The 24,668-nt window shown below is 41.0% G+C and overlaps 1 protein-coding gene across 4 annotated transcripts; it reads right to left on the bottom strand.

The window, feature by feature from the left end:
- Window positions 1–51: 51 nt before the first annotated feature.
- On the bottom strand, window positions 52–24,432 carry LOC125228918. Of its 4 annotated transcripts, none has more exons than XM_048133633.1 (15): window positions 24,360–24,432; window positions 21,804–21,983; window positions 20,347–20,507; window positions 19,444–19,586; window positions 17,473–17,731; window positions 15,369–15,553; window positions 14,885–15,133; window positions 14,510–14,710; window positions 12,751–12,892; window positions 12,336–12,518; window positions 11,830–11,984; window positions 11,027–11,160; window positions 10,375–10,511; window positions 8,307–8,432; window positions 52–6,953 (listed from the first exon to the last, which is right to left on the bottom strand). In XM_048133633.1, exons 2-15 carry the CDS (start codon window positions 21,968–21,970, stop codon window positions 4,222–4,224), a joined length of 4,974 nt encoding a protein of 1,657 aa, XP_047989590.1. In that variant the 5' UTR covers window positions 21,971–21,983; window positions 24,360–24,432; the 3' UTR covers window positions 52–4,221. The 4 variants fall into 4 exon arrangements, with proteins under 4 accessions (XP_047989590.1, XP_047989589.1, XP_047989591.1 ...); XM_048133632.1 differs by having other exon boundaries at window positions 24,098–24,401; XM_048133634.1 differs by lacking the exon at window positions 24,360–24,432 and adding an exon at window positions 23,814–24,066.
- Between the last annotated feature and the right edge of the window lie 236 nt (window positions 24,433–24,668).

The raw sequence follows: 24,668 nt of genomic DNA, 5'->3' as shown, positions 1-24,668 counted from the left end.
ACTCAGCTGTATGTTATTTCTGATATATGGGGTTCTAAAATCACAAGACAGTTTAGTGGTTTTTGAATTCTCATTTTTATTTATCACTATTTAATTTTCTTAAACACTCCATAACATTATCAACAAAATCATAGTGATACAAGGCAGCCGAATTTACAAATATCAATTTGATAACACGCGAAAACACTGACTACAGCAAATTCGAGTTTTATTATTAGAGTTCTTCTATATTTATGTACAATAAAAACGCAAAAATATTTTAGAAATAGTAGATGCCTAATTTTTGAATCAATATTATATCAGTGTTTTAAGTTTTCCAGCTCAGACATCCAAATGGAGGGGTGTGAATGAGCATAAACATAATATATTGTATCGACGACAATTTTTGTACTTGTGGTATTCCTCCGTTTTCTTTTCTGACATAATATAACTATTTTTTTAACTGATATAACAATATAAATAAGTGAATAAAGAGAAATAAATAATGTAAATATTACAATGTCAAGTTCATCAATACTACATAGAATAAGCTTAGTTCAGTAAGTTGCAACTTCCGACTTAAAATGATATTCAAGCACCACTATATTAGGTGTCTCATTTGCAATGATCGAAAAAATGACCGCCATTTTGAAAAAAAAAACGAGTCTTAAAGCGTCCAACAGATATTACCTAATTCTCAATGTAAAGGATAAAATATGTCTCTATGATATACATAGGATTAGGACATAATCAAACATTTTAAAGACTCATTTCGTTTTCTAAATGGCGGGCGGTTTTCTTAGTCTTGCCCATTTGATAAGAGGGACAACCGCGATTGTATATCGCTCAAACAAGTAAGAGCAATAGATATACCCTCAGTATTTTTAGAGTAAGTACCAATTTGGCGACCACTGTATTTTGAAATACATATTCTCTTGCTATGAACTACAATAGTTTTTTTAGTGTATGTACAATAATATCTTTTTGAATTTTGATCCCGCTGAAGTATATTTGGAGATGTTATATGAGCTGTCGGAAATTTACGACGCACGAGATCAAAAGGTAACTCTACTTTAGCAGTGATCTTATAAATTTATGTATCTATGGCCGATAGTCAACTATCATGTTGGTCATCAGGCAACATCCCATTCCTTTTCTTCACGTTGGAGAAAAAGGGAGGCATACAGTACAGACCTATGATCATATTTCTATGATAAACATATGATAGTGGACTCTCGGCCTACGTATTAGTAATAACTGTTACAATTGCAACTTACTTAGCAATACATTGGTCAAACTATGGTAGGTACATCTGTTTCTTTATGTACATAAATCTATATTGTACTTGCAAAAAGCCAAAGTGATATAAATAATAATATTTTATAACTTTTATCTTGCCTACGTTGGAATTTACACACTAAAATAATACTAACATAGTTGTAATTATTAATTCAAACGGGTCTAATGACAACATTTAGAACATTTTGTGTAGATCGGCCGAGTTAGTAAAAACTCACTAAAATATCAAAAGCATTGCTGTAGCAATGAAGTCAAATTTTAAATTAATTTAAGAAAATACACATATCAAAAATAGTCCAAAAAGCGCTGCCTTAAAATTATACCTAATTCGAATTCGTTACGGGTTAATACCTCTTGGCAAAGGAAATGTTATTTCGAGTAGTGTTATATTTATCATTCACATCGGGACATTGTGAATGGACATGACTGTCGTATGAGGTTACGTGTTGGTTTCATGTAGGTTACCAGAAAACGTCTAACGAATCATATTATATTCGTGAAAATCGTGAATCTTGTGTTGTATTACAATAGTTAAACCAGTCATTATTGGTCAAAAATTATAACATTTTAAAGTTTTAACAATAACTACAAATGAATTTACAATACGTTTTTATTAAATTAATAAGAGATTAGACGTTTAGTGATAGGTCTTCCTATCAAATTATTACTTTAATTCTATTTAACTTGATTTTTATTACAACTATTGGAACCTAAGTAGCCGGTTGGCAAAGGACTTGATAAAACGGCATTACGTCAAGTTGTAAACCTACTTTAAATGATGCTGTTGTATTCAGTTGGTCACATAATTAAAATCTTACTTTTATAACCAAATTTTAAGCTAATGAGTAATACAACTGTTATGTTAGTCTGTGCAAAAACAGCTCGCTGCCCGCTCCTCTTTCCGCGGAGACTTTCCAATACTATTTTTTACACACTTGGTGATTTTTTTTTAAGTTCGTTCGTTCGACATAAGATACCATATTGTCAACAAAACAACAAAAGTTTAATCGATATCTCAGTTCAAAATGGTACACACATTATACTAAGCACACACCCACTGCTTTTATATTTCCTATTAAATTAGGTCACTTAAGACTTACTAACGTGTAAACATGTCATCACAACTTCATACATTGCTCGTCGCCGAAGGCCGCCAAAGATTCACTATATGCGAACCTTGTTGTCGTTTACACATGATTATTTTGCGAAATTTTATTTCAAAAACGATGAGATTGAAATGTTTTGTTTTTTATCCCGCTGCACAACATAAGAAATATTAACTTTTATTTTTCACAAGTTCAGCTTGTTCAAAGAATTGGCCTCAAGTCAGTAAAATACTAGTAGTTGCAGCGCTATTTATTTTTTCTTTTTATATTATGCCTTTTATTTCATCACTTCCAAAATAAATGAGCAAAATGTAAATAATTTCATTTAAGAAAGTGATCATGATTATAAATATTATGCACTAAAATTATTTACTAAATATCATTAAGTTAATTAAAAATCTACACGAAATAAAAGCTAAGATAGAAAAAATAAATATTTGTCATGATTCAACATAAAACTTAATATAAAAACAAAACCTCTAGATTAATACTTGCTGGATAGTTAAAAGTATTTGTACATAAAGACAGCCGTGTTTATGTGAAGGTATTTCATACCGAGCGGCTTGGTCACAAGCAAGTCGTGACTATGGCTGGCTTTAGTGTCACGCGGACCAATTTGTATTAGGTTGATGTTGTCGTCCGCGCCACTCTAAAACGCTCCCTGAAGTTAACACATATTAGTGTGCGGATCACTCCTCGCGGTCGGTCCGCGTGACACTAAAACCAGCCTATGAGGGCGAGTGGCCACAGTGGACAGATTTCAATAGCTAACTAGCTAGCGGGCCATCATACTCATATATATTATTAGCTTTAGAATATATTACTTTCAAATAACTGATATCTTTAGCAGCCATATTTGCTTCAAACGGCATAGCCTGTTTTACTTGGACCTAATCTGTTTTAGAATATAATTTGAAGATTGATTAATCCGGACATTGTGGAAACACCATTCATTGTGAAAACAATATATTATTATGCTACGGCAAGTTTTCAGAACTGATACATGTTAATATATAAGATTACTTGAACTCAATTTCAGAAGAGAATCAGGATTAGGCCATCAGTGAGTACGAGTAGATGGAGAGTTAACACTATCCCTCATATCAGCATTTATTGCAACGAATTAATAGTTGGGCAATACCCATGTCGCTCTCACACAGTCAACGCATTTTGAGGTAATAAAATACAATAAAGTATATCGAAATAGCGGAAAAAGCACACATTCGAGATTCTATTAGATACCAAAAAATAGTTTTTAAAATGGTAAATGATGAGGTACTTTCCATGTCGTACTGGCCGAACAGACACTAAACTGTGGCAGAACCAAGGTTACGTCATTTATATGCGTTGATGATGAAAGCAAAATAGTATCTAACGTAGTGTTCATTATTGAAGTTTACTACAACACTATGTACAAAGTAATTAAATAATCTACAAAATAAGTACTGTAGCAGCACTATTGCAATGCTTAACTAAATTTTCATGAAGATAGTTCGAAGCTGTTCAAATGTTTTTATCAAAAACTATGAACAAAACGCAGGATCGATCGCTATTTCAACTATCTTCATAAAGAAAACGTTAACAATATTTTTGTCATTTTCAATGATTTTTTATTTATTTTTATTTATTTATTTTTTTAATTATTGTGGCATAAGTAGATTTTTTGAAAATATTATGTTAAAAGTAAGCTCGAATATTTATGAGTTTTTGAACAGTTTATATTACAATTAGGTAGTAACTATGTACTTAGCATCAAACATTGATGTTTACGAAGTAACATTGTGACACTAATATGATATAAATGAAGCTAATATGGTTTTGAACACATACTTTAGAGTTACTTCTTCTTTCTACGCGACTTCTTACATTTTGATGGTTGCTTCGCGGAAGGGAGGAGCACGCTCGCCGGCCCGGTGGTACGTTTGTCCTCTTTGTCGCTGTCGGTAGACGCTAGGGGCGACACGTTGTCGTCGTCCGACGACTTCTCCATCGTTGAACTCTCCCCTTCTTTGCTTTCATCATCTATTTTCACCTCTTGAGTCGTAATCTTATGACTCTCGATAACACTAAAACCTTTTTCTTTCCTGGCAGGTACCTTCTCCAAGTCAACTAAATTAAAAGTACTGGATTCTATAACTTTGCTTGTAGTTTCTTTAATAGACGATAGAATATCGTCTATGTTTATTTTGCATATTGGGCTAGTGATTTTTGTATCGTTTACTTCCAAAAGACTGTCTCTCATGACTTCAAGTTTGTAGTCGTCCAAGCCAAAATCCAAGGGCTCTAACGGCGGCAGATCGTGTAGATCTGTATGGTGTTCTTCAACAAAATTAAGCTCGTTTGGAGCGTCGCACTCTGCAACCATGATGTCAGTTCTCTTGCAGAGTTCGATAAGTTTATCCTGCAAGGACACGCGATCGTCTTTGTGAGACTTCGGATAATCTAAACTAGTACCTACGTGAGGTTCTTCCCAAGAATCACGTCTTTCATATTTTTTCAAAGCCATGGTAGGTTCATCTCTTTTGTCATTTTTCGTAGCAGCTATGGAACTCCAGGATTTTATTGGCCTATCTTGAAGGATCTCTTTTTCTGCGCATTTTCTTTCAATTGGCTGAGGTGACTTCCGGGTTTTGGTGCCTCTTGTAATTTGAATTTCAGGAAATTCGTCTTTTGAAGAATCAATAATGTAGACATCTTTTTTCTCAGATTCAAACGCTTTGTCACCATGTTTCCTACTGGCATCAGAATATGGAGACAATGATTTGCTCTTCTTCGTTTTTGGGACATCTTTAGGCGAAGTGCATAAATTTTCACTAGTACTTAAAACATCCTGTTTTACTTTCAGGTGACTCGATGGTGGTTTTTCTATCGGCAATGGAGTAGATTTTTTGACAGGACTCGGTTCGGGCCAACCCTCTATGTAAGATGACACGGAGGAATTCTTTCTACTTTTCAATTTAAGAGAAGCAAGTTCATAATCGTCTTCAGGGAAGCATTCTATTGGCTTAACCTCTGTTTCATCATCTTTTTCAGAAGTGACACTCTTGGATGAAAGTTTCTTTAATTTTGCCAAATAAGAATTAGTTGCATCAATGTCCTCAAATGGTGTGGAGATAGATACCAACTCGCCACAGGAAGGAGTTTTAGCTTCATCGATCGCGTGAATCTCTATAAAACTATCTTCATCGTCTTTAGCTTGCTGATCTTCTTGCCCTTTTCTACCTTTACGAGTTTTCTTGGATTTCGGTTTCTCATCGAATTTGTCCGTTACAATAGTTTGTTGCGTTACGTTCAGCACTGCAGGCCTTTCGGTTTCGCTGAAAAGTAAATCCCATGCTTGTTCTTCTGCTTTTGCTACATCGGTGTGTTCAACCTTGATCAACTTTTCAGAAAATTCTTTTGTAACTGGTTTTATGTTTTCAACTTTTTTGATCTTTTCACGGCCTTCGTCAATACCTGACTTTACAGGATCAATTTGATTACCTTTTTTAACTTTATCGTAAATAACTTCTGTTGCCCCTTTTATATTATCTGCTTTGTCACTTTTTTTAGACCTATCACGACTATCTTTAGGCGGCGTTTCATTTTTATCCTCTTTTTTAGATTTATCACGATTGTCTTCAGTTACTTTTGATTTTTCACTTTTATCCAGATGTTTAGATTTTGTACGAGTATCCTCGACATCAACCGCAAAAGCATTCGTGACTGGAGCTTCCTCTTTAACAACCGACACGGCTCGTTTATCTTTTTCATTGTCAACGACAACAACTTCGGGCTCGACCTCCATCTTCCTAGGAACTCTCGGCTCCTTAGGCTTGCACTCGTTCCTAGTATCCCTACTAGCACCTTCGATATTCTTCTCCCGCTCTTTAATATCTCTAGGTTTTTCCTTAATTACTTCACTATCTCTATCACTAACTGACTTTGGGGTGGGAGATTTCTTAACTCTAGCTCGGGCGATCGGTTGAATATCATCCGAGGCCCGATTCGATTTTGGCAGTGATTCCTTATCGCTCTCGCGCTCGGCCGGGGCCGAGCTCACACGCGGGTCCTCACGCTTCCATACATCATTCTCTCGCTCGAGACCTATATCTACGTCGGGTTTAACGTGGACCGCGTCCGCGGGGACGAGGTCGCGGCGCCGGGCGGGCTCGACGGGCACGAAGCCGGCGTCCCGCACAGGCGCGCTCGCGTGAGCGCCGCGGGGATGAACGACGGCGGTGTTGAGCGGCACGGGCTCGTCGTCGGGCGTGAGGTGGGCGCGCGGCGCCACGGTCTGCACGGGGATGGTGGTGTCGCGCGGCAGCGGGCGCGCGATGACGTGCGCGGGCAGGGAGAGCGCGGCGGGCGCGCGCACGACGGGCCGGAAGCGGCCCTCGTCGGCGTTGGCCTGCGTGTAGAGGTCGGGGTCGGCGGGCTCGGGGCCGGGCTCGGGCTCGGCGCGCGGCACCACGGTGCCGAGCGGGTCCACGGCGCGCCGCACGCCCGCGCCCGCGCTCGCGCAACCCGAGCGCCGCGCCGCCCGCGCCTCCTCTCGCTCCCGCTCCCGCTCCCGCTCGCGCGGCCACCCTATACGAACCAAAGGCAACCACGTTATTCCACGCTTGGAGGAGATTTAGAAAAAAGCATTAGGGCCGGAAAACTATCGTCGACTTATCTGTTCGGGGTCAAAGTTAGTCCCAATCCTGCGAGCGATGGCGGAGCGAACTGAGTCAGTGGTAGTTAAGTCAGGTGTACGTTTTAGGTTCATCGCGCTTGCCCGAGTTGGTGGGATTAGTCTATTAATAGTGACGTGTGAAAGAGTAATAACGAGGGAACGGGGGTTGATAGCACACATGTAAATAGGGATAAAATAAAGTGTTATTAGTCACCGTCAAAGAAAATATTCCGACTCAAAAAAACTTGAACCGGGAATTGACAAAGGAAAACAAAATTTCAACTTGACTTCCATGATACACTGCAATTTAATAAACCAAATTTGATAACGTACGTTCCACACATCACAACTACAGTAAAAAGCTTAATTCTTTTCTTTGATGGTGACCACACAAGAGAGATTTTATTAGTTGAACAGATAAATCGTAGCCGATAGGATATCTTTCAGAGTCGTGAAGCCAATAAGGGATAAGATGGATGCCTTTGGCTGTATAGTTCATGCGTGCGACGCAATGCTTTCTTCTCTCCTCCGCTCTTGGCACTTATCACTTAGACACGATCAACTTTTGAACGCGATTGAAGGCTGAAGTTAGCGCGATTCCAAATTATAATAAAATAAACATTCATTTTATTTAACTTGTTTCCGGTTTCATCAATAACTTAATTTGACGAATTGAATAAAAAACGGAAACATTCAACCATTGCCAATTTAAAGTAATTGAAAGCACTTTTTTTTTTTTTTAAATGGGCTTACTCTTGACCACAGACTAGCCAAAGGCAAAGACGTGGCCTACGATGGAGTGAGCTCGCCCAGAAGATGCCTGTTCACTCTTGATTTGAAGGTTGCCGGGTTATATGAGCTTTTCAAAAATATTTAAAAATATTGCAATTCAATAAATTTAATAAATCAGAATGCCGATGCTAACATTTCCGGCTCCTAATTACTTCAGTAGGGTGAATATCAGAGTCGTATGTATGTTTTCCAAAAATTACTAGTAGCTGTAGTACTAGTAGTGTACTTTTATTTAAAAGTAACGCATCAAAATTTATTGAAAAAAAAAACTCATAAATGTGCAGAAAGAGTCTCTTTCAAAATCCATCTTTACTCAATACAATGTCTATCCAACGCCTGTTATGGGTATGTGAAGGGTACTTACCCTGGTTCCCCTTTATACCTTCGGTTTTCGCAGTCAACAAGCAGTGAGGCCAGTAAGTGGCCACATACTTCCCACGGAAGTACAAAGACAGAGTGAGGAATGTACGTACCGTGGTCCTCCTTCATGGCCTCGGCGAGGTCCTCACGTAGCTGTACGTCACAGACAGACGCGCGGCCGCTGTCGGCCAGCAAAGACTTGCGACGGAAACTGTCCGATGGGGAGTGCTCCAAGGAACCTGCAACAATTGATATCTTTCAGTTTGACAGTAAATTAATTGGTATGGGGATTAGTTGACGAAATAAGGGTGTATGTTAACACATTCCAAAGTATACAATTTGCTGGTAGAAATTACTAAATTCTCATTCCTATGCCACTGGCATATGTCTTCTTTATGCCAGCGGTATGGAAAAATGAACGTTTTGCACACAACTGCTGTGTCACCGGCATAGGCTGGTAAATTTGTGTGTCATTGGCATAGGAGTTCGATTGTTTTGATCACAGACCTTGTGTCACCGGCATGGGCGAAGGTTTATTTTTATCACAAACTTTGTGTATCCGGCACCAAATGTTTAAAATGTGTTAAAATGTTGATCAGACTAGCTAGACTAAGGGTCAGTTGCACCAAATCGTCTGTCACTGTTGAAGCATTCGTTAAATTTTATTGTATGGAAAGTTCCATAGACGTCTGCTGCGTGACGATGATGTTTCTGTCAAATGTGGTTGATGCAACTGGCCCTAAGTTATCTCTAGGTGTACTCTCTGGCGGAGCCGGAGTCGACCATCACGGGCACCACGGGCCGCACGCCCGGCATGTTGACGGGGTTAGAGCGCGCCACGCTGCCCGCTGCGCTTGTGTACTCTCTGCTAGACTAGATTATATCTGGGCAGTAAGGTGTACTCACTGGCGGAGCCGGAGTCGACCATCACGGGCACCACGGGCCGCACGCCCGGCATGTTGACGGGGTTAGAGCGCGCCACGCTGCCCGCTGCGCTTGTGTACTCTCTGCTAGACTAGATTATATCTGAGCAGTAAGGTGTACTCACTGGCGGAGCCGGAGTCGACCATCACGGGCACCACGGGCCGCACGCCCGGCATGTTGGCGTTAGAGCGCGCCACGCTGCCCGCTGCGCTTGTGTACTCTCTGCTAGACTAGATTATATCTGGGCAGTAAGGTGTACTCACTGGCGGAGCCGGAGTCGACCATCACGGGCACCACGGGCCGCACGCCCGGCATGTTGGCGGGGTTAGAGCGCGCCACGCTGCCCGCTGCGCTTGTGTACTCTCTGCTAGACTAGATTATCTCTGGGCAGTAAGGTGTACTCACTGGCGGAGCCGGAGTCGACCATCACGGGCACCACGGGCCGCACGCCCGGCATGTTGACGGGGTTAGAGCGCGCCACGCTGCCCGCTGCGCTTGTGTACTCTCTGCTAGACTAGATTATCTCTGGGCAGTAAGGTGTACTCACTGGCGGAGCCGGAGTCGACCATCACGGGCACCACAGGCCGCACGCCCGGCATGTTGACGGGGTTAGAGCGCGCCACGCTGCCCGCTGCGCTTGTGTACTCTCTGCTAGACTAGATTATCTCTGGGCAGTAAGGTGTACTCACTGGCGGAGCCGGAGTCGACCATCACAGGCACCACGGGCCGCACGCCCGGCATGTTGACGGGGTTGGAGCGCGCCACGCTGCCCGCTGCGCTTGTGTACTCTCTGCTAGACTAGATTATCTCTGGGCAGTAAGGTGTACTCACTGGCGGAGCCGGAGTCGACCATCACAGGCACCACGGGCCGCACGCCCGGCATGTTGACGGGGTTGGAGCGCGCCACGCTGCCCGCTGCGCTTGTGTACTCTCTGCTAGACTAGATTATCTCTGGGCAGTAAGGTGTACTCACTGGCGGAGCCGGAGTCGACCATCACAGGCACCACGGGCCGCACGCCCGGCATGTTGACGGGGTTGGAGCGCGCCACGCTGCCCGCTGCGCTTGTGTACTCTCTGCTAGACTAGATTATCTCTGGGCAGTAAGGTGTACTCACTGGCGGAGCCGGAGTCGACCATCACAGGCACCACGGGCCGCACGCCCGGCATGTTGACGGGGTTGGAGCGCGCCACGCTGCCCGCTGCGCTTGTGTACTCTCTGCTAGACTAGATTATCTCTGGGCAGTAAGGTGTACTCACTGGCGGAGCCGGAGTCGACCATCACAGGCACCACGGGCCGCACGCCCGGCATGTTGACGGGGTTGGAGCGCGCCACGCTGCCCGCTGCGCTTGTGTCCACTTCTACTGCTTCCGCTTCGGAGAGAGATGAGTTCGACCTAGAAGTGTGGATACGTTTAGCGATTTCATGAATAAAATTGTAGTTACCGCGTTAGAATTTAAAAATAAAACGTTCAAAGGTAGACAAGATTATATTTAGCATTGAGAATATTGAGATAGTGTCGCTAAAATGAGCATATGTAAATATGTGCGTGTGGTTCGTACGGTTCGTCAATCGTCATGTTTAGTCGAATAAAATGTACTAGTCCTAGTCAAAATACATTGTATTGAACCTTCGACCTTGTTCTTTCGTCGTTTGTTTTTCGACCGATACAGATTTTATGTAATGTTTTGTTATGTTCACGACATGTGTTTAGGCAGAATATTTTTGGCGATTTTGTGGTTAATTCATTTATATCTGCTAAATATTGTCTTCTTGTTAACATATATGACATTGACTAACTTTCAAAGAGTTTCCTTACCAGAAAAATAAATTAGTCACCACTGAAAATCCTCAGCATGGCAAATGTTGCGGCACATTGCCCGTACTTGGCTTTATTTATGAGTAACTTACCCAGTGGTGTTATACGTCTTGAAGATAAACTGGGGCCCCATCCACAATCTCCTGTGGGGCCCGGCATGGGTCACTATCTCCACTTGCGACAGCCAGCGCTCCTCTTCGCTCATGCACATGTCCGCACAGATTAACTGTGAAAAAATGACACTATGAAAATGTATTTCCAACAACAGACAGATCTATAATGATAATAAAATGGAAGCAAGTGCCTACACAGTACAAACATCAATTTGGTTTGATGAGTCGTCGTCACTTAACCAGAGTTCACATCAGGGGGGTTACCATGAAGTGCTAAAGCCGTTCAGTTTAGGTTGAAAGAAAGGGACGAAGCTATAGCAGTTCCATAGCTCCGTCCCTCTCTCTCAACCTAAACTGAACGGCTTTAGCACTTCATGGTAGCCACCCAGTACTGTTTATTACAGTTGGGTAAGTTTATCGAATAATAAAGTGCGGATCTCGAATAAAAACAGGTGACGACGCGATCGTCCTAAGTTTTCGGGGCGCACAGACTAATGTGTTCAATATTCTAGGTCTAAAGGTCAGATCTGAAAGGCACCTTCCGTGCACCTTGCAGGACGCACTGATCTTGTTCCCTATGGGCTACAGCAGCGGACTGGTGGGTGGCAGAGCCAACTCGCATACGACCAATATAAACAGGTTTTCAAATGAAGCATCCTGGTGGCACCTCGCGCGCGAGCAATTGAGTCCGAGATTTTGAATTTCGAACGTGAATGATTCGAAGTGAAACTACTGGGTCTAGTAGACATCTTCTTTATACTGTGTGTTCCGGACACACTGACCTTGTTCCCTATGGGCTGCAGCAGCGGGCTGGTAGGAGGCAGCGGCGCCAGCAGGTCGGGCGCGGGCGGCGGCGGCCGCGCTAGCGCCCACTGCGCCACGTGTTCCACTTCTACCTCTATTGGAGACTCGTCGCATACTTTTTCTTTGGGGATACCTGGAAATAATGCGAGTTGGAAAATATTTGAAAGGATTGTGATGTTAGCGGAACCCTGTAAGGGTTTAGTTAATAACATTTACAACGAAAATTACAGTGTCGGAATAGCGTGTTTTCTAAATTAAATACTAACCAGATTCTCAAAGATTCTGGTATTTTGGGCTGATACTACTCAAAATCAATCCTGGACTTTCCATTTTTGAAAAAGTATGTCCCAAAATTATTTTTTTAGGGCTTTTAATCATCTGAATAAAATCTGCTAGTGGGTTCGAGCTCAAAAAACTGAGTGAGAATCTTGAAAATTATTCGTCTTTTATTTTACAAAAAGTCCAAATAAGCAAATAATCTTACTTTTAGCAGGGCGGGCATGCAGTACTAAGTGCAACAAGCCGCCTGTGTGCGTGACGAGGTACAGCGCCGGCATGGCGGGCGCGCGCGGCGTTGCCGCACTGCACACCGACAGCCCGAAGCGCGCGCGAGCTGGCAATGGCGCGCTGTTGCAATCCTCGGACTGAGAGGACAAGCGTTGCCGGCCTGCAAGAGGAACATAATGAAATTGTGAAAGAAAAACTGACGACCGGTCTGACCTTGTCGGTGATGACTTCATAGTCCCAGGACTATGACCCAGGTCAGATGTCAGAATCCCGCTAAGGGGTTTTGTTTAAGTGATAGGCACAGGTATTAATTTTTTGGGGCATGGGTGTTTTCAGCTCCGAATATTGGAATCAATTTGGAGACCTTTATTATTAAGTTGTTATGAGCTGACCTGAGCTGGTGCGGGTGATGGTCCGCGTAGGCAGGTTGGCCGTAGGGCGCAGCTGGGCCAGCGGAGAGCACAGACACGGCAACGGATACGGCGGCAAGCGCGGGTTAGGGAACCATGCGCCTTGGCCGAGGCATTCGCTGACCTGCGAGGGAACAAATTCATTATTAACCACACAGTTTACAATGAAAAGATATTATATTGCATTTTTAACCGTCGCCTCATATCTCAAGAAGGACGGTTATCAAGTCGTCTGTATGTTTTTTTTTTTTTTTTTTTTTTTTTTTTTTTTTTTTTTTTTTTTATGTTTGTTCCTCGATATCTCCGTCGTTCCTGGACCGATTTTGAAAATTTTTTTTTTGATTGAATGTATATACATACAGATTGGTCCCATTTTTCTCAGAACCCAGTTCTGATGATGGGATCCTGGAGAAATCGAGGGAACTCCTCAAATCTGAAAGGCATACATATGGTGATTTTTGTGTTAATAAAGGAACAGCATGCATTTAGGTACGGAACAGTGACATTTGGTGCAGTGGAACTGCTGATGATGGCCAGAACGGAACTCTTCAAATCTGAACGGCACGCTTATAGTGACTTGGGTATTTTTATACGAACAGCATGCACTTTCGTACAGAACAGTGACATTTGGTGCAGTGGAATTTCTGATGATGGTCAGAACCGAACTCCTCAAATCTGAACGGCACGCTTATAGTGACTTTGGTATTTTTATAAGAACAGCATGCACTTTCGTCCAGAACAGTGACATTTGGTGCAGTGGAACTGCTGATGATGGCCAGAACCAAACTCCACAAATCTGAACGGCACGCTTATAGTGACTTTGCCATTTTTATAAGAACAGCATGCACTTTCGTCCAGAACAGTGACATTTGGTGCAGTGGAATTTCTGATGATGGTCAGAACCGAACTCCTCAAATCTGAACGGCACGCTTATAGTGACTTTGGTATTTTTATAAGAACATCATGCACTTTCGTTCAGAACAGTGACATTTGGTGCAGTGGAACTGCTGATGATGGCCAGAACCAAACTCCTCAAATCTGAACGGCACGCTTATAGTGACTTTGCCATTTTTATAAGAACAGCATGCACTTTCATCCAGAACAGTGACATTTGGTGCAGTGGAATTTCTGATGATGGTCAGAACCGAACTCCTCAAATCTGAACGGCATACTTATAGTGACTTTGGTATTTTTATAAGAACAGCATGCACTTTCGTCCAGAACAGTGACATTTGGTGCAGTGGAACTGCTGATGATGGCCAGAACCAAACTCCTCAAACCTGAACGGCACACTCATAGTGACTTTGGTATTTTTGTAAGAAAAGCATGCATTTAAGTTCAGAACAGTGACATTTATTTAGTTATGTTTGTTAAGCATATGTTTTGAAGTCAAAGTTTGTCAAGCTTCGATTTCTTATAATATAATCGGATTCATGAGGAATTGAGGAAACTCCTCAAACCTTAACGTTATACGTATATTCATTTGTGTTTCCATCTAATAATTAAAGCATTAAAAGCAGTTTTAAAAAATACTTACACATTTCTACATAATCCAACATTCGCAAGTAGCTTTCACCAGAATCCGAAAGGCGACGGTTTTTTTTTCTTAAAAATTATTTTCTACGTCTTCAAGTACTACGTACGTAAAACGTTTACGTATGTGTGCGTAAGCGGCAAGCGCCGCGGTACATATCGATTAACAACTCGAACGCTAGTCGGGAGTCATAGTTGCTATACTCACGGGGCTGCCAGAGCGCGGTGGCTGCGCGTGTATAGGGAGACCGGCGGAGCGCTGGAACCGCGACAGGCGGTTGACGACGCGCGGTTGCGTGTGTGTGCGTACGCCGCACGCGCCGCCGTACGGGCTGATTGCGAACACGTGCGTGGTACCACGGAGTGTGGTGATCGCTGTCCAGCGCGAGTCTGGAGATATCGCGATGTCCTGAAAGCAATTACTTATTTAGTTGATTTATAAGACCTAATATGTCTGCAGGTAAGACTTTGGCCGTAGACAATAGTCGTGTGTGTCGTGCCCTCGACGATCTGCAGTCAGTCAACTCAAATTCAACGCTATGAAGACAAAATTATGTTCTATGTTTTAAGATACAAAATTTACCTGCACTTTAGCCGTAGTGTCCCCCCTGTGCAGTATATACAGATGATGCACAGAGGCTAAACTCGGGCCACAGGGGTGTGGGTTGATACGGAACACATGGAAGTCATGCCCGCGCCGGTCCGCGGTTACTAGGAGCATCCCACTTGCGTCGAACTTCAACGCTATGATGGCTTCAGAGTGCGCTAAAAAGTGGGCCACTATGGGGTCGTATGGCTCTTCACTGTCTTGGCCGTCGTCGTATTCATTGCCCTGGAGAAAAAAAAAATTGTGTAAAGAAAAGATCGACAATATATGTGCTAAGCTGTGGGCTACTTTTCCTCCAAGACCTCGAAGGCCTTTCCTGAGCAACTTCACTGAGTGCGCGCGGCAGATATCGACTAATGCGAGTTCCAAGTTCGGGGCGCACTAGAAGGTATGTACTTATCTTTTCCGGGAATCTTCTAGTAAATGTCAGGAAAAGAGTTTTTTCTGCCTTCACACTCACCTCTATATCTAGGATGGTGACGACTCCCGCCTGCTGAGTGTCGCTATTGGGCGGCGACGGTGATTGAGAAGTGCTCCGCCCGCCTGCTAGACTGTGGGCCACACTCTCTCCAAGACCTCGTAGGCCTTTGCTGAGGGACTTCGCTGCGTGCAGGACAGTTGCTGTGTAGCTTGTTACTCCTTCACCTACGTAACAATAAAAAGTTTGGTTGTCTTAAGAAACTCAACAGGTAATGGACAGATTTTTTTGTCACACTGGTAAAACAGACCTCTTCTGATTTAGACTCATAAGGTATCATTTGATTGTAAAGTACATATAAAAGGTACAAAAGGAACCCTTCCTTTTGTACCTTTTTGGTACGGAACCCTAAATTGACCGCGACGAGAATACGAGAGCACATATATCCTTCTTGAAAGAATGCACGTTATGCACGAAATTACATTGGAAAAAATTACCATTTAATTTTTATAAGTCGTCTTAGTTAATTATAAATAGAAGCTTGGTCGGTCAATAACCTCTGAGATTGTACCTACATAGTTAGTTATAAACGATATGTTATCATACACTGACTTACGATTATAGAATCTGATATGCTAACTGTACTTTCGTAATGTGATTCCCGTCAAGTATCTTCATATGGAGCCCTTCATTGACTAGGCCATTTTACGCAAGGCAAAATAAAATATATCTTTAGAAAAGTACCTATACATAAACAGAGACGCGAGGGGTGAGTGGCCAAATCCAATAAGTTGAGCTTTGATTTGAAATTCGAACTATGTGCAATTTTCACAACATTCTTAATTCAACGAAAAATAATTTCGATTTATCGGGTTTGGCCACTCACCTCTCGGTCGGACGGTACTTTTTCATCGGATTTCATAGCAATTTTACATAAATAATAGCGTAATTAGCCAGTCAGAAACAAGATAACGAATTTTGACCCAAATGTTTTATCGCTGTCCGTATTTGACCTTGATTATGCCTAGTTAAGAGTCTATTGCAGATACTAGAATGGCATAGATACAGGTTCATTTGAATGCATGGGCGCGTATATGTAAATGCAATTGTTCGGTCACGCTCAACTTCTGTGTATAAGGCAGTGCAGAATGAATATATGTAAATGAATGTAATGATAGTATCATAGGCGGTTATGTTTTTAGCCAGCTATGTTCTAGCAAGTATGATATGTACCTATAGTATTGTAGGTCATTGACTCTTACGTCATCAATGTCATCATAGGAATTTAACACTCACTAAACTAAAACTCTCGCTACAGTGGTTTTCAAATCCAAATGCAAGAAAGTGTAAAACCAAGCGCGGATCCAGCTTCGTGCCCAGGGGGGGGTCACGTGGTAAAGGCCCGGGACCCCAGGGGGGGGTCACGTGGTCTATTTGTATGGCCAACTTAGGCTCCAGGGGGGTCATGACCCCCATGACCCCCCCCCCCCCCTGGATCCGCGCATGTGTAAAACGTACTAATTTTTAACCCCCGACGCAAAAACGACGGGGTATTATAAGTTTGACGTGTCTGTCTGTCTGTCTGTCTGTGTGTGTGTGTCTGTCTGTGGCATCGTAGCTCCCGAACGGATGAACCGATTTATATTTCGTTTTTTTTTGTTTATTCAGAAACCAAACAGTCACATAAAACACATTATATATTGGCAATACAAAAATGTACTGCAAAAAAAAGAAAATAGCTACAAAAGACCTGGAGGTTCAGGTTTTTTTGTCTGAAAACTGAGTTAGTCGGGAGTGTTCTTAGCCATGTTTCATGAAAATCGGTCGACTATGTAGCGGTTGGGGGTTTTTTCAAAATTTTAATTTTGTGGTTAGGTTATACATAACTATGTTCAAAGATTATGTTTATGAGTAGTTCTCTGACAATACGTTTATTTGGTCATCTGCAATAATTTACGAACTGAGCATTTTTACTATTAAACCAAGCCCGAACTCGCGATCATCCTACAGAAAATTTTAAGGTTGAGCAAGGTTAAACGATTTCGAGGTTGATGCCATAGTAATAGTTACTCAGTATGACTTGTATAATTATCAATCCTGTACATTATTGCAGGTGATTCAATAAATACCCTGTGTATGAACATACCTTCACATCCTCCGCTGCTTCTCTTCGAAGGGTGAAGCTTCTTGTCAGCATACACCAACCAGCGATCCCCCAGTGCCAAGGGGTTGATAGGCTGGCTGCCCCCCAAAGGGCAAGGGCACGGATAGCACGTCGTCACGGCCATCCGGTCTTCCAAAGACCCCGCGTCGAAAACAGCGAACCTCTCGGAGAAGGCCACGACCACGGAACGCTTGTTGGCCAGAACGTCGAGGATTGGGTTCTTGAATTTTATACTCTTCACCTGTGGAATCCATACTAATATTATAAATGGGAAAGTGTGTGTCTGTTTGTCCGTCTTTCACGGCAAAACGGAGCGACAAATAGACGTGTTTTTTTAAGGGGAGATATTTGAAGTGATGGAGTGACATAGGTTAGGACATAAGGTAGGTTACTGAGCATTGCGAGAGATTTTAACAGCATATTCCTGTTCCCATTTTAAGACTAAAATGTGATATTATCTATCTCATTCATATTCATATTTCTGGATTTCGCCTAGTTTCAGAAATAATACCAACTGAAAAAAAATCTTATTGTTACTGCGTACAAAAGGCTTTTTTAACGACGTTGTTGCCATTATGGAGAATAAGGTAGTCTCACTATCCTGATTGACAGATGTCAAAAAGTGAGAAGTAAAAGAAAAAAAAAAACGTCAAAACTTATTTTAAGTGTCAGTTTTATGAATAACATTTACTTTTTCTCAAACATGCAATGAAATATTGTCTTTACGTTCCTTAAAATGGGCTGGGAAGTATCGCTTTTTGGGCGAACAACTCGAGAGGACTGTAAAGGGATTTCATATTATTTTTTAGGCCTAGGCCTGCAAAGTAACTTTTTTTTATAAAATATTGTCATATATTGTCCTTTAGAGCATTTTTTTTTATTTCATTGTATGTTTGAGAAAATCACTATACATGCCTCGGCGTTCGGAATAAACGGATTCCCGGCCTCGTATCCCTATCCGGGTATATACCCACTCCGTATATATACACCTCTGATGTAATGTACTATTTATGCAAAAATACATTCAAAAATAGTGAAAAAAAAAATTGCCAAATTTCCTCATCTGTATTTAATTTTTTTCTTTCTTTTGGCCTCAGAATTACGTGGTTAAAATCTTCGCAATAGTCACGAGCACCGTGTATATTTAACGAGTGCGAAGCTGCGAACAAAAGCTAGTAGAGTATATTCCAGCAGGTACACACTTGCGTGTTGAAATAAGCATTTCGTGCTGTGTAGACTGATAGGACAAAGAAGCTAGATAATAGGCTTAGTCTGTGTTCACTTGCATTATCAGTACTGTTACATTGGGGTACTTTGACCCTACAAGGACATTGTCTGTCCATGAAAAAAGATTTAAGTAATTGAATTAATAATTTCTGAATAATGACATTAGTGACCAATCTAATTTGTGCCTTTAGTGATGTTTTAGACAAATATAATTTGATTAAATAGGTTTTTTAGTGGGCGAAAGTACCCCGATGATACAGTAATAAAAATTACCTAGTTACTGATCTTCCAAAATGGAAAATTAGTACTAAGTACCCTCTTTTTCATAAAACGTTACAAGCTTCAATTTGTCAATTTTATGTTCTTATGGCCCAGCCACGACATTGGTCTAAGCGCGAAAGCGGTGAGCGGCAGCCACAAGTGCGAATGGCCGCCGCTCACCGCTGTCGCGCGTAGACCAATGTCGTGTTAGAAATATAAACTGAAAATGACAGATCAAAGCAAAGATTGCTAATTCGGGCTAATCCATAATAATATTATAAATGGGAAAGTGTGTGTGTCTGTTTGTTTGTCCGTCTTTCACGGCAAAACGGAGCGACGAATTGTGATTTTTAATTGGAGATACTTGAAGGGACGGCGAATGACATAGGCTACTTTTTGTCTCTTTCTAACGCGAGCGAAGCCGCGGGTATAAGCTAGTATCACGTATATAAAATATATCCTTACCTGCTCCCCTCCTCTTATGGATATAAAGCTGAGAGAGCAGAACGTAGGTCCGGGGCTTGCGGAGTCACACAGGGCTATGAGGGGCCTTTTCGACGTGAAACAGTCGCCGTGCTGCGGGGTCGGCAGTATACGGAGCACCCTCACTGTGGTATAGAAAATGACATCTTTGATAAGAAGATAGAAGTTAGAACATAAAAGCAAAGAGAATAAGAATATGTCGGTGAGATGAACGTAGGTTTTTTTTTTCGCACATGAAAAACAGTAGTCCTAAACAGTAACCTATAGAATCATCTGGTATTTTTCTTGCCCTGCAAGAAGAGGAAATGTGTTTGTGGCAGCAAACGTCGAACTTAGACGAGCTTCGGCCGAGACAGGTCGCTTGACCAAGCAAAACGCGCTCTCGACGCAACCTCAAAGCAGTTTGTCGTGCTGGAACATTGCCTCGTAATGTGCCTCACTCAGTGTGAAGTGTGAACTCGCGTATTCGTTAACGCTCGGTAGCAAACGAAACGCAGTGGTAGAGAATCACAAAGCGTTGCGTCGTCATAGCCTAAGCCTAAACGATCAACACCTTTGCTAGGTACCAGTGGCGGCTGGTGAAAATTTCTGCTAGGCAACACAAAAGCAAAAAGAAACCTACCTTAATATTAGGTACTTTACTAGTAATCAATTTTAGGCAAGCCGATGGAAATCGGCTTGTATGGACCAGCCGCTGCTGCTAGGTACATACCTGTGCCTTGACGCCATGACAGAACCTCCTGCGCTTCCCCACTAGGCAGGGATCAGCCAGACCTGGACTCCGGAGCCGTAGCCCAGAATCAGCAGCAGGGGGGAAATGTCGGCGTCGCAGTCAGCTCATTTCTGTCTGCTGTCTTATAGCTACAGGTGCAAGTTATATAATACCTGTGCCTTGACGCCATGACAGAACCTCCTGCGCTTCCCCGCTAGGGGGGATCAGCCAGACCTGGACTCCGGAGCCGTAGCCCAGGATCAGCAGCAGGGGGGAGATGTCAGCGTCGCAGTCGCCTTCAGGCGTCGGCTCGTTTATGTCTGCTGTCTCGAACCTACAATGCACAAGTAAATCCGCTGTTAGAGCTACAGTTATGTACTTGCAATATGCAAGAATATATGATGTGACTTGCTATGTATGTGCCATCGAGACATTGTTGTTTTATCAAATTATCACAAAACTCATATGGTTACCTCCTGTCTCCTTCATCAGATTAGTTACAGGTAAGTAATGTAAGTATAGTAAAAGGCGATTTGGTTGCTGCCTGTATAAGTAAGTAGGTTTTTACTTATTTATTAAGATTATTTTTCTAAATAGACTGTAACGAAATGTAAATTTATTTGTCTTAAGTGAAATTATAATTTTCAAGATTTGTTAAATTTAAAATATCGCAAATGGAAATTCATATAATCTAGTCTACATCTACATATTTATTACATTTCTAAAGTGACCTTGATATGCCTACGCATTATCTGAAATTTAGTTATTGATAAGGAATTTACATATTATATTACGTGATATTATTAATGGTTACTACCTAGTATACTACACGACTCAGGACGCCTAAATAAGTAGGTATTTATACAACATTAGATTGAAATCTAGGTTTCTTGAATAAATTTCGAGAAATCCTTTGTTTTTCTTATATAGAACAAAGAAACAGCGTAATTCATTTTGTTTAACCAAATGCGCAATTATTGCGAAAAGCATAACAATTAAATATCCATCGTAGCAGATGTCTAATGATTCACAATATAAACATTTCAAATGCGAAATTCCATGACTTATTAGTACGTTATGATTATGGAAGGGGTATGGTTATCTACCTTAATAACAATCGAATGTTATAATATAAGAACAACTACAAATTCATTTTTATAATTTGAAGGGTTGCAGTAAGTCTCCAGGTCTCCCACCATACACCTCCGTTTAGAGCTCCATGCACCAGTATTTTCCCCCGTCATGTCATATCTACGTATATTGTCTAGTACATTGAGGGCACTGTGAGCGGTTCACACGCTAACTACGAACATGGAGTGACCAAACTTACTGAGCCGACTGTATGACGTCCTTAGGGTCCGCTGTGGAGGAGGAGGACAGCGTGACGTCGTTGATGAAGCCCGACACCGCGTCGCTAAAGCCGCAGGCGCTGTGAGCGTTTCACCCGCTGACTTGTATGGCCTGATCTATGAACATAGAGTAACCAACTTACTGAGCCCACTGTATGACGTCCTTAGGGTCCGCTGTGGTGGAGGAAGCCCTACACCGCGTCGCTAAAGCCGCAGGCACTGTGAGCGGTTCACCCGCTGACTTATATGGCCTGATCTATATAAAGGTGACGCCAACTTACCGAGCCCACTGTATGACGTCCTTAGGGTCCGCTGTGGAGGAGGAGGACAGCGTGACGTCGTTGATGAAGCCCGACACCGCATCGATGAGGCCGCGGTCGCTGGGCGGCTGAGCGGGCACCGTGAGCGGCCCACCCGCCCGCGCGTGCCGCGGGGACTCCGCCGACATTGCGTGGCCTGACCTGTTGTATCGATACACATTAACATCTAAAGACCCACCATACAAGCAAAAATGCCAATCAATTTTGAATCAATCAAAAAAAGAGTTGAATTTTTTTCGTTTATGTTATCAAACGAAACAATAGCAATTCTATTCTATTTAACTGAGACTCAAAATTGGAGGTAAATTGTACTAGTATTAGGACTTTGAACCCTAAAGGTTAAAATTCACTAGAGAACTAAATATTGAGTTACTCCAGTCAAAACTCTTTCTGCTGATCCTGTCCGCAGTCCACTATTATAATTGTAGTACAGGTTTTACAGATAAATATTATTTTAAAGTGTTATTTTAATGAGCTGCCACTATTGGTGTAAGTAGAAAATAAAAATGATGGGTTATTGTGCTAGATTGTGCTCACATATGCTAGTTATCTTTGCATATGAAATAGTAAACTATCGTTTTTATGTAGAGAAAAATATATTTTGTGTGGCAAAGATGGTTTATTCAAAATTTTGTTAAATGGTAAGCTAGCACTGGACAGAAACTAACCTGTTGTCTCAATAACTCACCAATATCATGTTAAAATATATGTCATCATCAATGTCTTATTTTCTATAAAGCCAGATTTAACTATTTAAGGTTTTAGTTAGTCTTGCATTGTGAATGTAGTATAAATTTTGTTTAAATATTTCATGATTGTCTTTTGATCAAAAATTGAAAAAAAAATCAATACAAACACACATGTTTGTGTTAGCCTTCTTAAGAGTTGGTACCACCACTTTTGAAACAAAGACAAAGAGTAGAAGATACTGACAGTGGATTATATATATAATAGTTATGGTTGCTATGGGTCGCAAGGAAATTTGTGGATCTGATTTTACATTAAAAACTAAGTGTAATAATGTTTTTGGCCCTTGACAAAAACTGTCCAATAGTTGGGTCCTAAAATTTGGTGGCTCAGGGCTGAGTCAACTTTTTTTATGAGTTACTACTGTTACTGATACAATAGAAAGACAGCTACCTATCTAGTGTCCGTTTTGATTGTATCAGGAATATTTTATTCCAGAGTTACGGCTGTTATGTATGTAGATGGGTATTTTCAGAATTTGGGCCCCACAATAAGCGAAAGTTGTTAACAAAAATTAACTCGATGTCAGTTGTGTGACGACAATTAAGCATAAAATCTGTCTAAAAATTTACTTTTTTCACATTCTGAATGTAGATTATCACTTAAGTTTATGTAATTAACATAAAAACAATATTTTTATTGAAATTTCGTGCTTAATTATCATCACAAAACTTACAGTGAGTTAATTTTTGTTAACAACTTACGCTAATTGGGGTGTCCCAAATTCTGAAAATGCCCAGATACTTATACAAAAAAATACATTAAGGTTTTTGTTTGTTTTGCTTAATTATTAACTAGATTCATCTATGTATATAGTTTCTAGATTCATACTTACATATTTTGAACCACAGTATGAAAGAACTTTGCTATTAAATAATATGCACTCAATTTAAATAATATTGTTTAGTATTGTTATATTTGGGTTATATATAAAAAGTTCATATAAAAACATAGTTAAAGATCTTGTTGACTAAATTATATATACCTATTAGATAAGAGAGATTATTGTAATATGGTTACCTACTGAGTTTGAAGGGCACAAAGATGATAGACTCAGCTATGAACATAAAAAGCAAATATAAAGTAACATAGGTATTCAAGAGTTACCTCAATGACCTTCTGAGTTATAAAAAAACTGCATTATAAATATTATGTTCATTTCTTTCTCTTAATAAAAGTAACTATAGAACAAAAAAAACAATTGAACTAGAAAACAATGTTCACCTTTCGTGAATCAGTCCTTGCAGATTACATAATTATTACAAGAAAAACAAAACAAAGTAAACTAAAACACCTTATGAATATTTAATTTTAAGCAAGGGATAAACTCTGTTGCTTCGATCAGCTGCCAGTTACAAATATAACTAGTACAGTTCTATAGCACTGATACCGTCCGAGGACAAAGGAAATCAATGCAATTGCACCACCCTTCTATGACCCTACACAACAAAAACACTCTACCCGACAACACCTGACGAAAATCTATCTACGTCTTATCAAAAACTCACCTTGTTTACGAAAACAATCCTCATTTTAAGTCCATTTTCGAAATTTTAAGTTATTGCGTCGTTTATACTGGCAGTTGAAAACAATGACGTCACAAGTAAAAAAAATAAATAAGGACCCAAACAAACATTACTTGATAACACAATCACTCAAACAACCGTTTTAAATTAAATCTAACACTCATCAATAAATAAATTGAGAATAAATTACGTTTATATACAAACTATAACAACAATTTATGAAAACAGATGTGAATGACAATACCCCGAGCTTGTTTCGTTTCGTAGTGTGCGTGATTGACTTGACTAGCTGACTGAGAATAGATTGGAAGTGGGAATGTGTGAGTTTCTCGTTTCGATTCGCTATAGCGGCGCATGCCTTCTCTTTTTATCTTTTAAATAATATTGCCAGATACAAAAACAACACTTGAGGCTCCATAGACTTAACAGTATTTTAAAATTGCATAAGATTTGATGCAAAGTTATTACTGAAAATAAACGCATAAATTCATTAAATTATTAATTTATTCAAATGCAGTGTGAATTGCAGAGTTTACATTAAAAGTAAGACGTA

This window comes from Leguminivora glycinivorella, chromosome 8 (genome assembly GCF_023078275.1).
Source record: "Leguminivora glycinivorella isolate SPB_JAAS2020 chromosome 8, LegGlyc_1.1, whole genome shotgun sequence".
NCBI lineage: Eukaryota > Metazoa > Arthropoda > Insecta > Lepidoptera > Tortricidae > Leguminivora > Leguminivora glycinivorella.
This window is presented reverse-complemented; position numbering and strand designations above follow the sequence as displayed.

Coding starts and splice junctions, on each gene's coding strand:
- LOC125228918 (XM_048133633.1), bottom strand. CDS start 21,970: ATGTCGGCGGAGTCCCCGCGGCACGCGCGGGCGGGTGGGCCGCTCACG. Junction 11,985..12,335: donor GCATGCCCGCCCTGCTAAAA/GTAAGATTATTT, acceptor CATTATTTCCAG/GTATCCCCAAAGAAAAAGTA. Junction 6,954..8,306: donor GGCCATGAAGGAGGACCACG/GTACGTACATTC, acceptor TGGTTCGTATAG/GGTGGCCGCGCGAGCGGGAG.